General features: G+C 48.9%; 1 protein-coding gene across 1 annotated transcript in view; it reads right to left on the bottom strand.

The window, feature by feature from the left end:
• LOC308169516 (transmembrane protein 272-like) overlaps positions 1 to 8,800 on the bottom strand; it is a gene marked incomplete at both ends in the record, with an annotated part of 8,994 nt that extends 194 nt beyond the window's left edge. The window contains 4 exons of the mRNA XM_080544197.1: positions 1 to 18; positions 3,935 to 4,147; positions 5,533 to 5,583; positions 8,728 to 8,800. The exon at positions 1 to 18 is cut by the window's left edge and continues 194 nt beyond it. Coding sequence (XP_080400323.1) covers positions 1 to 18; positions 3,935 to 4,147; positions 5,533 to 5,583; positions 8,728 to 8,800 — 355 coding nt within the window. The remainder of the gene's footprint in view (positions 19 to 3,934; positions 4,148 to 5,532; positions 5,584 to 8,727) is intronic.
• Between the last annotated feature and the right edge of the window lie 8,700 nt (positions 8,801 to 17,500).

The raw sequence follows: 17,500 nt of genomic DNA, 5'->3' as shown, positions 1-17,500 counted from the left end.
AGTAGATCCACACGTTACCTGCAGGGGAGACATGGGGGGGAGTTAGGAGACATGGGGGGGAGTTAGGAGATATGGGGGGGGAGTTAGGAGACATGGGGGGGGGAGTTAGGAGACATGAGGGGGAGTTAGGAGACATGGGGGGGAGTTAGGAGACATAGGGGGGAGTTAGGAGACATGGGGAGGAGTTAGGAGACATGGGGGGGAGTTAGGAGACATGGGGGGGAGTTAGGAGACATGGGGAGGAGTTAGGAGACATGGGGGGGAGTTAGGAGACATGGGGGGGAGTTAGGAGACATGGGGAGGAGTTAGGAGACATGGGGAGGAGTTAGGAGACATGGGGGGGAGTTAGGAGACATGGGGGGGAGTTAGGAGACATGGGGGGGAGTTAGGAGACATGGGGGGGAGTTAGGAGACATGGGGGGGAGTTAGGAGACATGGGGGGGAGTTAGGAGACATGGGGGGGAGTTAGGAGACATGGGGGGGAGTTAGGAGACATGGGGGGAGAGTTAGGAGACATGGGGGGGAGTTAGGAGACATGGGGGGGAGTTAGGAGACATGGGGGGGAGTTAGGAGACATGGGGAGGAGTTAGGAGACATGGGGGGGAGTTAGGAGACATGGGGAGGAGTTAGGAGACATGGGGGGGAGTTAGGAGACATGGGGGGGAGTTAGGAGACATGGGGGGAGAGTTAGGAGACATGGGGGGGAGTTAGGAGACATGGGGGGGAGTTAGGAGACATGGGGGGAGTTAGGAGACATGGGGGGGAGTTAGGAGACATGGGGGGGAGTTAGGAGACATGGGGGGGAGTTAGGAGACATGGGGGGGAGTTAGGAGACATGGGGAGGAGTTAGGAGACATGGGGGGGAGTTAGGAGACATGGGGGGGAGTTAGGAGACATGGGGGGGAGTTAGGAGACATGGGGGGGAGTTAGGAGACATGGGGAGGAGTTAGGAGACATAGGGGGGAGTTAGGAGACATGGGGGGGAGTTAGGAGACATGGGGGGGAGTTAGGAGACATGGGGGGGAGTTAGGAGACATGGGGGGGAGTTAGTAGACATGGGGGGGAGTTAGGAGACATGGGGGGGAGTTAGGAGACATGGGGGGGAGTTAGGAGACATGAGGAGGAGTTAGGAGACATGGGGGGGAGTTAGGAGACATAGGGGGGAGTTAGGAGACATGGGGGTGAGTTAGGAGACATGGGGGGGAGTTAGGAGACATGGGGGGGGAGTTAGGAGACATGGGGGGGAGTTAGGAGACATGGGGGGGAGTTAGGAGACATGGGGGGGAGTTAGGAGACATGGGGGGGAGTTAGGAGACATGGGGGGGAGTTAGGAGACATGGGGGGGGAGTTAGGAGACATGGGGGGGAGTTAGGAGACATGGGGAGGAGTTAGGAGACATGGGGGGAGTTAGGAGACATGGGGGGGAGTTAGGAGACATGGGGAGGAGTTAGGAGACATGGGGAGGAGTTAGGAGACATGGGTAGGAGTTAGGAGACATGGGGAGGAGTTAGGAGACATTGGGGGGAGTTAGGAGACATAGGGGGGAGTTAGGAGACATGGGGGGGAGTTAGGAGACATGGGGGGGAGTTAGGAGACATGGGGGGGGAGTTAGGAGACATGGGGGGGAGTTAGGAGACATGGGGGGGGAGTTAGGAGACATGGGGGGGAGTTAGGAGACATGGGGGGGAGTTAGGAGACATGGGGGGGAGTTAGGAGACATGGGGGGGAGTTAGGAGACATGGGGGGGAGTTAGGAGACATGGGGGGGGAGTTAGGAGACATGGGGGGGAGTTAGGAGACATGGGGAGGAGTTAGGAGACATGGGGGGAGTTAGGAGACATGGGGGGGAGTTAGGAGACATGGGGAGGAGTTAGGAGACATGGGGAGGAGTTAGGAGACATGGGTAGGAGTTAGGAGACATGGGGAGGAGTTAGGAGACATTGGGGGGAGTTAGGAGACATAGGGGGGAGTTAGGAGACATGGGGGGGAGTTAGGAGACATGGGGAGGAGTTAGGAGACATGGGGGGGAGTTAGGAGACATGGGGGGGAGTTAGGAGACATGGGGGGGAGTTAGGAGACATGGGGGGGAGTTAGGAGACATGGGGGGGGAGTTAGGAGACATGGGGGGGAGTTAGGAGACATGGGGAGGAGTTAGGAGACATGGGGGGGAGTTAGGAGACATGGGGGGGAGTTAGGAGACATAGGGGGGAGTTAGGAGACATGGGGGGGAGTTAGGAGACATGGGGAGGAGTTAGGAGACATGGGGGGGAGTTAGGAGACATGGGGAGGAGTTAGGAGACATGGGGGGGAGTTAGGAGACATGGGGGGGAGTTAGGAGACATGGGGGGGAGTTAGGAGACATGGGGGGGAGTTAGGAGACATGGGGGGGAGTTAGGAGACATGGGGGAGAGTTAGGAGACATGGGGAGGAGTTAGGAGACATGGGGGGGAGTTAGGAGACATGGGGGGGGAGTTAGGAGACATGGGGGGGAGTTAGGAGACATAGGGGGGAGTTAGGAGACATGGGGGGGAGTTAGGAGACATGGGGGGGAGTTAGGAGACATGGGGGGGAGTTAGGAGACATGGGGAGGAGTTAGGAGACATGGGGGGGAGTTAGGAGACATGGGGAGGAGTTAGGAGACATGGGGGGGAGTTAGGAGACATGGGGGGGAGTTAGGAGACATGGGGGGGAGTTAGGAGACATGGGGGGGAGTTAGGAGACATGGGGAGGAGTTAGGAGACATGGGGGGGAGTTAGGAGACATGGGGGGGGAGTTAGGAGACATGGGGGGGAGTTAGGAGACATGGGGGGGAGTTAGGAGACATGGGGGGGAGTTAGGAGACATGGGGGGGAGTTAGGAGACATGGGGGGGGAGTTAGGAGACATGGGGGGGAGTTAGGAGACATGGGGAGGAGTTAGGAGACATGGGGGGAGTTAGGAGACATGGGGGGGAGTTAGGAGACATGGGGAGGAGTTAGGAGACATGGGGAGGAGTTAGGAGACATGGGTAGGAGTTAGGAGACATGGGGAGGAGTTAGGAGACATTGGGGGGAGTTAGGAGACATAGGGGGGAGTTAGGAGACATGGGGGGGAGTTAGGAGACATGGGGGGGAGTTAGGAGACATGGGGGGGGAGTTAGGAGACATGGGGGGGAGTTAGGAGACATGGGGGGAGTTAGGAGACATGGGGGGGAGTTAGGAGACATGGGGGGGAGTTAGGAGACATGGGGGGGAGTTAGGAGACATGGGGGGGAGTTAGGAGACATGGGGAGGAGTTAGGAGACATGGGGAGAGGCAGGCAGGGGGTTAGGCAGGAAGGGTTGTCAGCAGGCAGGAGACATGGGGGGGAGTTAGGAGACATAGGGGGGAGTTAGGAGACATGGGGGGGAGTTAGGAGACATGGGGAGGAGTTAGGAGACATGGGGAGGAGTTAGGAGACATGGGGGGGGAGTTAGGAGACATGGGGGGGAGTTAGGAGACATGGGGAGGAGTTAGGAGACATGAGGGGGAGTTAGGAGACATGGGGGGGAGTTAGGAGACATGGGGAGGAGTTAGGAGACATGGGGAGGAGTTAGGAGACATGGGGGGATAAACATGAAGTCGCTACTTTCAAAGAATGACAGACTTTTAGGATATGAAATTAACCAATGTAATGGTGTCTCTCTCTCTCTCGCGCTCTCTTTCTCTCTCTCTCGCGCTTTCTTTTTCTCTCTCTCTCTGTCGCTCACTTTTTCTCTCTCCCTCTCTCTCTCTCTCTCCCTCTCTTTCTCTCTCTCTCCCTCTCTTTCTCTCTCTCTCTCCCTCTCTTTCTCTCTCTCTCCCTCTCTCTCTCTCTCTCTCCCCCCCCCCCTCTCTCTCTCTCTCTTTATCCCTCTTTCTCTCTCTCTCTCTCTCTCCCCCCCCCCCCCCTCTCTCTCTCTCTCTCTCAGACTCTCACCGCTGATGAACCAGCAGAAGAGGAACAGGGAGGCGAGGGCGTTCCAGACGGTACATAGTCTGCTGAGAGGGTTGTGTTGTTCGGTCCCTTCCTCCGGCTCCTGGGCGCAGGGCAGACAGGACAGCAGGGACAGGGCCAGACCAAACACCCCCATCACCACCAGGTAGATGGGGATGTACTCCTGTCGAGGGCAGTCGTTCATATACACCACACCTACAGTACACATACAGCACAATGGGGAGAGAAAGGTTCAAAACAGGAGAGGGTGGAAGAGGGTATTACTCATTTAACATACTTATTTAAAAACATATTTGCAATGCTTAAGAATCTTTGCCATGTCATTTTGAACTTCTCTTAAGTATAGTTTACAGGTTACGGGGCTGGTAAGTGCACGTGTCAATGTAGTGATTACAATTTTAAGATTTGTATCTTTCGTAATTACGATGAAAATAAATTCCCACAGGGTCGATTACAGAGATGTTTTTTGTTACGGTCAGATAGGGAACCCAAGTGCAGACACAGACCAGAGACAGATTAAAGTAAAATAAAATATATTTATTTTAAGGAGTAGGCAGAGAATGGTCATAGGGCAAGCGGGGGGTCAGGCAGGAGGAGTAGTCGGCAGGCAGGCAGGGGGTTAGGCAGGAAGGGTTGTCAGCAGGCAGGCAGGGGGTTAGGCAGGAGGGGTAGTCGGCAGGCAGGCAGGGGGTTAGGCAGGAAGAGTAGTCGGCAGGCAGGCAGGGGGTTAGGCAGGAAGAGTAGTCGGCAGGCAGGCAGGGGGTTAGGCAGGAGGGGTAGTCGGCAGGCAGGCAGGGGGTTAGGCAGGAGGGGTTAGGCAGGCAGGCAGGGGGTTAGGCAGGAAGAGTAGTCGGCAGGCAGGCAGGGGGTTAGGCAGGAGGAGTAGTCGGCAGGCAGGCAGGGGGTTAGGCAGGAGGAGTAGTCGGCAGGCAGGCAGGGGGTTAGGCAGGAGGAGTAGTCGGCAGGCAGGCAGGGGGTTAGGCAGGAGGGGTAGTCGGCAGGCAGGGGGTTAGGCAGGAGGGGTAGTCGGCAGGCAGGCAGGGGGTTAGGCAGGAGGAGTAGTCGGCAGGCAGGGGGTTAGGCAGGAGGGGTAGTCGGCAGGCAGGCAGGGGGTTAGGCAGGAGGAGTAGTCGGCAGGCAGGCAGGGGTCAGGCCGGTAGGGCAGGCTGGTAGGAGGGCAGGCAGGCAGGCAGGCAGGAGGGCAGGTAGGGCAGGCAGGCAGGAGGGCAGGTAGGGCAGGCAGGCAGGTAGCAGGAGTCCGGTAGGGGTACTAGGGGTAAAGGCAAAACAGGGGTAAGTAGGAGGCAGGTACAGGTAGGGTAGCAATTAGGTAGGGGAGCTTGAAGCGTATCATAAGGTAAGCTGAAGCTACGATCTGGCCGTGTAGTGAAGGCTGGACCGGGTCCTTATACAGGGCTAACGATGTGGTAATTGAGAACAGCCGCAACACCTGCACACCTGACTCCACTCCTGCCAATAAGGGAGAGAGAGGGAGAAGGAGAGGGAGAGAGAGAGAGAGAGAGAGGCACTGCCTGCTACCTCGAGGTAGAGGGCGTGACAGTTTTTACTCGGCGTCTTACCTATGGCGATCTTAGCGATGGGTAGGGCACACGTAAGTAATTTGCAGAACACTGAGAGGAGAGAGGATACAGGTCATCTTTACATGTACATACACGACTATTCTAATGAATCCATCCATCTAAATTCAGAATGTATTTAGTTTGTTGTTGTTGTTGTTTTTTTACCTGAACTCTACATTACTCTACATTAAGATCAGAACTCTTTACTGTGTTAGTTTGCCATATGTGACCTGATGGTACTGAACACCCCAACACTGTAATGAACTTTGCTCAGGTTGTGCTTATGGGGACATATCACACCTAGCGCTGGCAGAGTTGGTTTAGGGTTCTGAATGCGTTGGAGAAATTCTCTTCTGTCCGCCATCCTGAGGGAAATGACAGAGACAGACCTGTAGAGGGAGACAGAGAGCCGTGACAAAGATATCAGGGTACTGTGGAGTTGTCAGGGTTCGAGGGTAGCCTTGGTTATCAGGGACATACTGTAGCTAGTCAATGTTATATTGATAAACAGATACAAACTGAATATACAGCTGACATGATTCTCTGTTCTTAACATTCACAACATTATTTGCTGTTATTTCATCCCTAGGTTCAATATTTTACATGTAAACAATGAGGAAATACAATCTCACAACCTACACACTACTATACACACCCTCACAATCTACACACTACTATCCAGTGTACTATATGCTAACAGGAGAGCCTGAGTGACTCTGGGTATCAGGGGTTAGTGAGCTTCTCTTGATCAAAGGCCTCAGCTGTATCTATCACACACACACACACACACACACACACACACACACACACACACACACACACACACACACACACACACACACACACACACACACACAGACACACACACACACACACACACACACACACACACACACATATATATATTCCTGTTCTCCAGTATCTACTGATTAACATGATATGCAACTCATTATGTCAGTGTTAAGAAATGACAGTAAATCTACCCTGTGCATTTCACTCAAGGGAATTCCCATAGGAATGATTTTTGCCTAGTGGATCGATATAAATCCAATTTTAGTCGTGTTTTAATGATGAGCTATATAAAAACCATACTGGGATAGAGAGGGACCTATAATATGACATTGGATATGGGATAGAGAGGGACCTATAATATGACATTGGATATGGGACCTTCACACATTTGTCCACAGTTCCCTGGTTGTCTTGACGGCCTAGCATTGCTATGAGGCTGATGCCACTCCCTATGACAGAATGAATTACAATCATATGTATATATGGGAGATCATTCCTATGGGGTATTTCCCATAGAGTGAAATGCACAGGGCAGATTTCTTGTCATATTTCTCGACACTAACATCATCTGAGAAGTCATGTTGTATATCATTTTAATCAGTAGACACTATAGAATAGCCAGTTCAGTTTGTGAGGAGTGTAGCTGCATAAAGATGTCAAAAACAACCATGAATGATCCTGATTATTGTCAAAATCCTCCATTGATCCAGCAAAATGTTCATTATTGAAAAACATGTTTTAAAAAAGCTCCAATATTCAGAAGTGTTCATGGCGCAGGTATGTATACTGCATATAACTGCATATTTTGCAAGTAAAAGTGACATGGTAGCCATGGTGACAGGGAAGGCTGGAATGCTTCAGCTTGAACCCTTTCTACAGAGGGTTAAATGGAGCCCAAAGGCTTCTGTAATGCATGCTCCTAGAAGTATACCTGGTCACAAAACACTTACTAACACTTACTAAACACTTACATTAACTCAACCAGTCACCAATTACTGGTAATAACATTAATATATATTGTTCAGACAGTAAAAAGGTGGATGTGATTCACATTCACTAACACTTACTAAACACTAAACACTTACTAACACTTACATTAACTCAACCAGTCACCAATTACCGGTAATAGCATTAATATTTACGGTTCATCAGTCAGCTAATATGAGTGACAGTAGAAAGGTGGATGTGATTCACAGTGCAGGAGAAACCTGTTGGTGTAAATCCATCTACACCCCAAGCAGAAGGCTTGTCACATTGTTACAGACACCGCTGTCCGACTGCATTCTCTGGTAAGCCAGTCTGCCAACTTTTGAGAAAAGGTATTACTCAAAGTATTACTCATGTCAATGAAAACTCCACCTATTACAGTCAACATGTCGCCTTTGCTTTGATTAATTAGACTACTGTGAGGCAGAGGTACAATAGGATTGACTTTAGATAAGAAGGTCAAACAGTAAACAATTTGAATCGGGCTTTCATGATCTGGCACTTCATAAGTACTTTTTTATTTTATTTTATGAAACCTTCATTTTAGGCGGAGGAGGCCTGCATTCTTTACAAAAATGAAACAGATCATACATGTATATTCAAATGACAAACATGACACAATTCTTAATCACATTAGAATTATAATCTACGGAAACGTGTACTACATTCCTCGGATGCCAGACTCTTTATCGACGTGTTAAACTGACCCAGTGACACAGGACCATTTCATTTGAGTACAGTAATGAAGTGATCCATTCTTACATGGAGTTAAATACAGGATGACCAGACGGGCAGCCAAGCACACATCATTGGCTCAGCATACTGATAATAAACACATGTTTCATTGTGTATAGATCTATACATCTGATAGAGACTGTCTGGTTGGAAGTTTGCATGCTGTAGTTTTATACTGAAATGCAGTTAACTAATAAAAGACTTGATGGACTGTGAATTAGCCCGTTGTCATGTTTAATGATGTTCTTGTATCCAATCATCTCAACACAAATACTATGAGGCTACATATTCAATATTACACAGACTTGGTCAAATGTTCACAGTTGGCCTATTAGCCTAGTACTAAGTAAGTAATTAAAACGTTATTTATATAGCGCCTTTCGTACATGAAATGCAACTAAAAGCGCTTTTAAACCTTTTAAGGTTTCTTATTAAATACGGTAGTTCGCTATTTCGGTTTAACCTGTAAGTGTTAACATCATGGGAGCAATAATACAGTAGATATTCTTTTTTTACCAAAACATATTTGCGCATTATTCAGGTTTCCCTCACAGAATGAGTATAGTATTATAGGTCTTGATAGACTGTGATGTTTTCTTACCTGGTTGATCAGAAAGGTGTTTCACTGTTTCCCTCAATCACGCAACTATAACTAACCTGCCTGCAGACACACTACCACACCTGGCCAAGCATCTACGGTGCGCTCAGAACGTCGCTCTGAGAGCGCCGGGGCGCACACTGTGTTTAACGCCATGAAGGGACAAAGTAATTTGATTGGACAAGAGGCATTCCATGAGTGCTGATCAGATGTTACAGAGCAAGTTTACGAACGCAGCCCAAGGTAAAACGGATCGAAACCTCTCTCGTGATGTGTTGGAAAGAACAGTCAAGGAATAAGAAACGCCTTTTTTTTTTTTTTTTTTTTTAATCAAATACACATTTTAATCTCAAAATGTTTCCCAACGACAAATGTTTCATTACGACATTTCGAAAAGAGTAGGTTACTAGGTAACCTTGGCAGTATCATTCAGAACTAAATGTCAGTTTCAATTGGGAAAGCAAAGCTCCAATACAGCCCTTCCATGACCTGACCAGCAGGAGTGTAACACTAGGACAGGAGTGTAACACTAGGGCAGGAGTGTAACACTAGGGCAGGAGGAGTGTAACACTAGGGCAGCAGGAGTGTAACACTAGGACAGGAGTGTAACACTAGGGCAGCAGGAGTGTAACACTAGGGCAGGAGTGTAACACTAGGGCAGGAGTGTAACACTAGGGCAGGAGGAGTGTAACACTAGGACAGGAGTGTAACACTAGGACAGGAGTGTAACACTAGGGCAGGAGTGTAACACTAGGACAGGAGGAGTGTAACACTAGGGCAGGAGTGTAACACTAGGGCAGGAGTGTAACACAAGGGCAGGAGGAGTGTAACACTAGGGCAGGAGTGTAACACTAGGGCAGCAGGAGTGTAACACTAGGACAGGAGTGTAACACTAGGACAGGAGGAGTGTAACACTAGGGCAGGAGTGTAACACTAGGGCAGGAGTGTAACACTAGGACAGGAGTGTAACACTAGGGCAGGAGGAGTGTAACACTAGGACAGGAGTGTAACACTAGGGCAGGAGTGTAACACTAGGGCAGGAGTGTAACACTAGGACAGGAGTGTAACACTAGGGCAGGAGGAGTGTAACACTAGGACAGGAGTGTAACACTAGGCCAGGAGAGTAACACTAGGGCAGGAGTGTAACACTAGGACAGGAGTGTAACACTAGGGCAGGAGTGTAACACTAGGACAGGAGTGTAACACTAGGGCAGGAGTGTAACACTAGGACAGGAGTGTAACACTAGGGCAGGAGTGTAACACTAGGGCAGCAGGGGTGTAACACTAGGACAGGAGTGTAACACTAGGACAGGAGTGTAACACTAGGGCAGGAGTGTAACACTAGGGCAGCAGGAGTGTAACACTAGGGCAGGAGTGTAACACTAGGACAGGAGTGTAACACTAGGACAGGAGTGTAACACTAGGGCAGGAGTGTAACACTAGAGCAGGAGTGTAACACTAGGACAGGAGTGTAACACTAGGGCAGGAGTGTAACACTAGGGCAGGAGTGTAACACTAGGGCAGCAGGAGTGTAACACTAGGACAGGAGTGTAACACTAGGACAGCAGGAGTGTAACACTAGGGCAGGAGTGTAACACTAGGACAGGAGGAGTGTAACACTAGGGCAGCAGGAGTGTAACACTAGGACAGGAGTGTAACACTAGGGCAGCAGGGGTGTAACACTAGGGCAGGAGTGTAACACTAGGACAGGAGTGTAACACTAGGACAGGAGTGTAACACTAGGACAGGAGTGTAACACAAGGGCAGGAGGAGTGTAACACTAGGACAGGAGTGTAACACTAGGACAGGAGTGTAACACTAGGACAGGAGTGTAACACAAGGGCAGGAGGAGTGTAACACTAGGGCAGGAGGAGTGTAACACTAGGGCAGCAGGAGTGTAACACTAGGGCAGGAGTGTAACACTAGGACAGGAGTGTAACACTAGGGCAGGAGTGTAACACTAGGGCAGGAGTGTAACACTAGGGCAGGGGTGTAACACTAGGGCAGGAGTGTAACACTAGGGCAGGAGTGTAACACTAGGACAGGAGTGTAACACTAGGGCAGGAGTGTAACACTAGGACAGGAGTGTAACACTAGGACAGGAGTGTAACACTAGGACAGGAGTGTAACACTAGGGCAGGAGTGTAACACTAGGGCAGGAGGAGTGTAACACTAGGGCAGGAGTGTAACACTAGAGCAGGAGTGTAACACTAGGGCAGGAGGAGTGTAACACTAGGACAGGAGTGTAACACTAGGGCAGGGGTGTAACACTAGGGCAGGAGTGTAACACTAGGGCAGGAGTGTAACACTAGGGCAGCAGGAGTGTAACACTAGGACAGGAGTGTAACACTAGGGCAGGAGTGTAACACTAGGGCAGGAGTGTAACACTAGGGCAGGAGTGTAACACTAGGACAGGAGTGTAACACTAGGGCAGGAGTGTAACACTAGGACAGGAGTGTAACACTAGGGCAGGAGTGTAACACTAGGGCAGCAGGAGTGTAACACTAGGACAGGAGTGTAACACTAGGGCAGGAGGAGTGTAACACTAGGGCAGGAGTGTAACACAAGGGCAGGAGGAGTGTAACACTAGGGCAGGAGTGTAACACTAGGGCAGCAGGAGTGTAACACTAGGGCAGGAGTGTAACACTAGGACAGGAGGAGTGTAACACTATGGCAGCAGGAGTGTAACACTAGGGCAGGAGTGTAACACTAGGGCAGGAGTGTAACACTAGGACAGGAGTGTAACACTAGGGCAGGAGTGTAACACTAGGGCAGGGGTGTAACACTAGGGCAGGAGTGTAACACTAGGACAGGAGTGTAACACTAGGGCAGGGGTGTAACACTAGGACAGGAGTGTAACACTAGGGCAGGAGTGTAACACTAGGGCAGGGGTGTAACACTAGGGCAGGAGTGTAACACTAGGACAGGAGTGTAACACTAGGACAGGAGTGTAACACTAGGACAGGAGTGTAACACTAGGGCAGGGGTGTAACACTAGGGCAGGAGTGTAACACTAGGGCAGGAGTGTAACACTAGGGCAGGAGTGTAACACTAGGACAGGAGTGTAACACTAGGGCAGGAGTGTAACACTAGGACAGGAGTGTAACACTAGGACAGGAGTGTAACACTAGGGCAGGAGTGTAACACTAGGGCAGGAGTGTAACACTAGGGCAGGAGTGTAACACTAGGGCAGGAGTGTAACACTAGGGCAGGAGTGTAACACTAGGACAGGAGTGTAACACTAGGACAGGAGTGTAACACTAGGACAGGAGCGTAACACTAGGGCAGGAGTGTAACACTAGGGCAGGAGTGTAACACTAGGGCAGGAGGAGTGTAACACTAGGACAGGAGTGTAACACTAGGACAGGAGTGTAACACTAGGACAGGAGTGTAACACTAGGACAGGAGTGTAACACTAGGGCAGCAGGAGTGTAACACTAGGGCAGGAGTGTAACACTAGGACAGGAGTGTAACACTAGGACAGGAGTGTAACACTAGGACAGGAGTGTAACACTAGGACAGGAGTGTAACACTAGGGCAGCAGGAGTGTAACACTAGGACAGGAGTGTAACACTAGGGCAGGAGTGTAACACTAGGGCAGGAGGAGCGTAACACTAGGGCAGGAGTGTAACACTAGGACAGCAGGAGTGTAACACTAGGACAGCAGGAGTGTAACACTAGGGCAGGGGTGTAACACTAGGACAGGAGTGTAACACTAGGACAGGAGTGTAACACTAGGACAGGAGTGTAACACTAGGACAGGAGTGTAACACTAGGACAGGAGGAGTGTAACACTAGGACAGGAGTGTAACACTAGGGCAGGAGGAGTGTAACACTAGGACAGGAGTGTAACACTAGGGCGTATCGTGGTTCACAATAAAACGGAGCTGTGATTCTCTGTTACCAAAGATGTGGCCTACTCTGTATATACTGTATATAAAACACTTTCTCTTTTGTCGTTATCTTAAATAAATAAAGACATATTGACATATCTTTATGTTCAATAAAGATAAAGACAAAAGAGAAAGTGTTTTTTAAGTTTCATTTTTAGATGGTCTCATTTCCCAGAAACGGCCTGATGTGCTGGAAAAGTGCTGTCGTGGATATCCTGACTAAACCCTGGAGGAACAGAGAGGACCTGACTAAACCCTGGAGGAACAGAGAGGTCCTGACTAAACCCTGGAGGAACAGAGAGGACCTGACTAAACCCTGGAGGAACAGAGAGGACCTGACTAAACCCTGGAGGAACAGAGAGGTCCTGACTAAACCCTGGAGGAACAGAGAGGACCTGACTAAACCCTGGAGGAACAGAGAGGACCTGACTAAACCCTGGAGGAACAGAGAGGACCTGACTAAACCCTGGAGGAACAGAGAGGACCGTAGGCCTACACTGCTGCAGGTACGCAACACCGCCTTCAAAGCAGGCGACACAGAGGCCTTCAGCTCAGCCAGGCCCAGTCTGAAGAGGGGGAGAGGGGAGGTCTCCAAAATAACAGTGCGAAATGTTCTCATGCAGCCGCGCGAATCATGCCCACACAGCGATGGGACTTAGAAGGTTTAATTAGCCATAGGCTACTCATTTCAGCTGCCTAGAGTGTAAAGAGAGAGAGAGAGAGAGAGAGAGAGAGAGAGACAGAGAGAGAAAGAGAAAGAGAGAGAGAGAGAGACAGAGAGAGAGAGAGAGAGAGAGAGAGAAAGAGAGAGAGAGAGGGTGACAGAGAGAGAGAGAGAGAGAAAGAGAGACAGAGAGAGAGAGAGAGAGAGTGACAGAGAGAGACAGAGAGAGAGAGAGAAAGAGAGACAGAGAGAGAGAGAGAGTGACAGAGAGAGACAGAGAGAGAGAGAGAAAGAGAGAGAGAGACAGAGAGAGAGTGACAGAGAGAAAGAGAGGAGACAGAGAGAGAGAGTGAGAGAGACAGAGAGACAGAGAGAGAGAAAGAGAGACAGAGAGAGAGAGTGACAGAGAGAAAGAGAGGAGACAGAGAGAGACAGAGAGAAAGAGAGTAGACAGAGAGAGAGTGAAAGAGAGAGAGAGAGAGAGACACACAGAGAGAGAGAGAGAGAGAGAAATAGAGGAGACAGAGAGAGAGAGAGAAAGAGAGAGAGAGAGGGGGAGAGAAGTCAGAGACAATAGAAGCCCACCGTAGCCCAGTGTCATTCCTGTCACACTGTGTGAAGGTCATGGTTAACGCTCCACACAACCACCTGTCCCCTCAGACTCACTACCAGTACTAACACACACTCTCTATCATACCGTATTGGGCAAGAGTGCCAAGGGCACCTCAAGGGCCATCATGCTCTGTAGAGTGCAACTACATACACTACAACTCGATTTCAAGATCCTTCTGCTTGTTTATAAAGCTCTCACTGGCACAGCACCATCTGAAAGACCTTCTGCTAGCATATCTGCCCAATAGAGCTCTCAGGTCTTCTGACGCTGGTTTTCTCTGTGTACCACATGTACAAAAGAAGAGGTTTGGTGAGGCTGCATTCTCTGCCAGTTTACATTAGGGATGCAACCTCTTATGTTCAAGTCAAGACTAAAAACCCATCTTTTTAATATTGCCTTTAAATTACTAAACTATTTGTATACCGCTTTTCCTGCAAACGTTGCAGCTCAAAGTGCTCCAATCATCATATAATCATAATTAAATGTATGATTATCTGATGATTGGAGCACTTTGAGCTGCAACGTTTGCAGGAAAAGCGCTATACAAATAAAAGTTGATCCAGTGATCCAGTACTGACCCGTATGAAGCAGATGGTCCAGTACTGACCCGTATGAAGCAGATGGTCCAGTACTGACCTGTATGAAGCAGGTGATCCAGTACTGACCCGTATGAAGCAGGTGGTCCAGTACTGACCCGTATGAAGCAGGTGATCCAGTACTGACCCGTATGGAGCAGGTGATCAGAGTACTGACCCGTATGAAGCAGGTGGTCCAGTACTGACCCGTATGGAGCAGGTGATCAGGGTTCTGACCCGTATGGAGCAGGTGGTCCAGTACTGACCCGTATGAAGCAGGTGGGCCAGTACTGACCCGTATGGAGCAGGTGATCCAGTACTGACCCGTATGGAGCAGGTGATGAGGGTACTGACCCGTATGGAGCAGGTGGTCCAGTACTGACCCGTATGGAGCAGGTGATCAGGGCGCTCCGGCCGTGGGCCTTGGCCAGGGTCTGGAACAGCGCCCTCCTCTGGTCAGCGTGACGAGTCAGCGCCTCCCGGTCCAGACTGAGGGGCTCCGACACCCCCCCCGGTGAAGTCGATGAGCGCCTCGGCCGTGTTGCCGCCTTCCAGAGCTTCATAGCAGCCGTTCAACCTAAGGCAGTGGCGTGTCCAGACCTTTTTCACTGGGGTGGCCCAGGTGGGGCACCTTGTTATGCATGGGTGGCACAATTTTGAGAATTTAACACTTAATTCCCTGCATTCTGGTGAATTTGTACACACCATTTTGTGCTTTTTATTACCATTTCTGTCTCCACTCCCCATTGTATACTTTAATTGGGCTACTAAGGTCATGTTCTTACATGAAAATCTGAATCATGACCCAGAGCAAGCGGATAAGTTTGCAACATTGTTGCATAAATTATTTCTGATTTGCGTTCTCACAGCCCTTTATGTAAACAAAGTAACATAGGCAATTGAAGCAACAGATGTGGTAGTTGATTGGTCAGGAAAATAGAAAACTGCCCGTTCGTCCCGCTCTTATCCAGATCAACACGCATGCACTGTTGTTTTCCTATGGACAGCCTCGATGCGTCGTTTCTAACCGGAGCGAAACCACCCTTTTCAAGCGCCGGAGCATGTGTTGGTTGTTTGCTCCGGGAGTGACTTCGAATGTGCGTTCTCACAGCTCCAAACAACGCAGAGCAAAGCGAATTTCATCCTAAACTCTGATTCCAAGTGAAGCAAATGTTCTAGTGAGAACACACCCTAAAATAACAATCCCTGTTTAAAAGTCCCAGTGCTACCAATCACAACACAACAGAGTGGCTCCATACAAATGTAATATTAAACTCAGATGTTTTTTATTCTTTAAACAAACCAGCATATTTTGTACACTATAACATGCAGGCACTCCAATTGTAACACAAAACAAAACAAAAAACACTGTACACTGTACAGGTACAAGGAAAAACAATAATTCTTAAACATATGTTACATTAACATAAAAAACTAGCTGCCTCTCCTTTCTTTTTCTTACAATTTTTTCTAATTGCTTCTCTTAACTGTAAAGTTTCAAGTTTCCTGTACAATTTACTCTACTGTGGGGGAAAAAATGCCAAATGTTCACCGGGGTACAGGAAGCTGCCATTGTAAACTTGGTTTTGGCAAATAATGAAATCAGATTACGAGAAATTCAAAGCCACATCTACTGAAGTAAACAGGTAATTGAAAAAAGCAATGCAGGAATTGTAATAGTTGTATCAATTTAATAGTAGTAGTAATAGTAATAGTAGTAATAGTTGTATTCATAACAACCTGAAAGCAGAGAAGTAGATGGCTTATATTGTATGTATTGTATACTGTACAACATACCCTGATGTGCAGGTGAAGCTGATGTGCAGCCTTCATCATCAGTATCCTTGTTTGACTCTACAAAATCACAGAAATGGTCATAATGACAAAATCAGCCTTTTTTGTAAGTAGGCCGATGTTAGCTACCAAACTCAAATGAATACAATATATGAATACCCCTACAGGCTTAATCGACAAGATTCGGCTTTAGTTTAAATGTATAGCAATTAATCACAATGTTACATTATCACGGTTATCAAATAAGTGCTTACTAAAAATACATCTGGAGCTATCAGAATGTTACATACATACCCATGTGTACAGCAGAAGCTGGAGGCTCTTGCTGTGGGCTAACTGGGTCTACATCCTCCAGCTGGCTCATCCTCTGACTGACTAACATTAGCTCTGGCTTCTCTGTCCTGCTGCTCTGTCCTTTTGGGGTTTTTTCTTTGGAAGAAACCCTGAATGCTCTGATTTCTTTTCATACTGTAACATTAACCATCACATAACACATGTCACTTTATAACTTGCACAATACACAAACAAAACATACTCAAGCATTCAAATGTATATAGCTGACGTTACCTAGCCTATAGCCTAACGTTAGCATTAGCTAGCATTTCGACGACAGGTTTACTAGCAAGCTGAGATCGGATGATGAGAGACCAGAGTAGCCTACTACAAAATATAATGTTACAGCTAAAACGTTTTAACCACTAGCACAACACCGTAGCCTATATGTAGCTATGCAAAAGTCTAACCATTAATGGTACTCACATTTCTTCAGGAGCGCCAAGACCAGCACACCTGCCATATGTACTTTCATGTACCTACTTCTGCAAACATTCTAATAAAGTTTTCAATCAATCAATCAAACCTCACCGCTGATCAAAAAGGTGTTCTGTTCGAAAAGTTTGTCTCGTGGTGCGAAGTGGCCTCTGCTCTGAGTGACTAGGCAGATAGCCAATCAATCAGGGTGGCACCTAGGGTGGCCAATCAGATTTCAGGGGTGGCACGGGCCACCCCTGGCCCCCCCCTGGACACGCCCCTGACCTAAGGAGGGTTGGATCTCAAGCAGCCAAAAAAACTCGGCCACAGTCTATTCTCGCGGCTCCTCTCGCTGCTGTGTCGGCCTACGTGCCGTGTGTTTCCTGCGCTGTCCAAGGTGCTTAGTTGTCGGTTAACCCACGAGACCGCTAGACGTCAACCGGACATGGTTGCCAGATGGGATTGACAATATCCAGCCCAACCACTGTCTAGAATCCACCCAAAAAGCCAGCCCGAACCCACCCAATCTGGCAACACTGCAACTGGAGGTATGAATAGCGGAGCATC

Source organism: Nansenia antarctica (assembly GCF_963989245.1).
Source record: "Nansenia antarctica genome assembly, chromosome: 13".
Lineage (NCBI taxonomy): Eukaryota > Metazoa > Chordata > Actinopteri > Argentiniformes > Microstomatidae > Nansenia > Nansenia antarctica.
The sequence above is the reverse complement of the archived record's forward strand: the minus strand, read 5'-3'. Positions and strand labels throughout refer to the sequence as shown.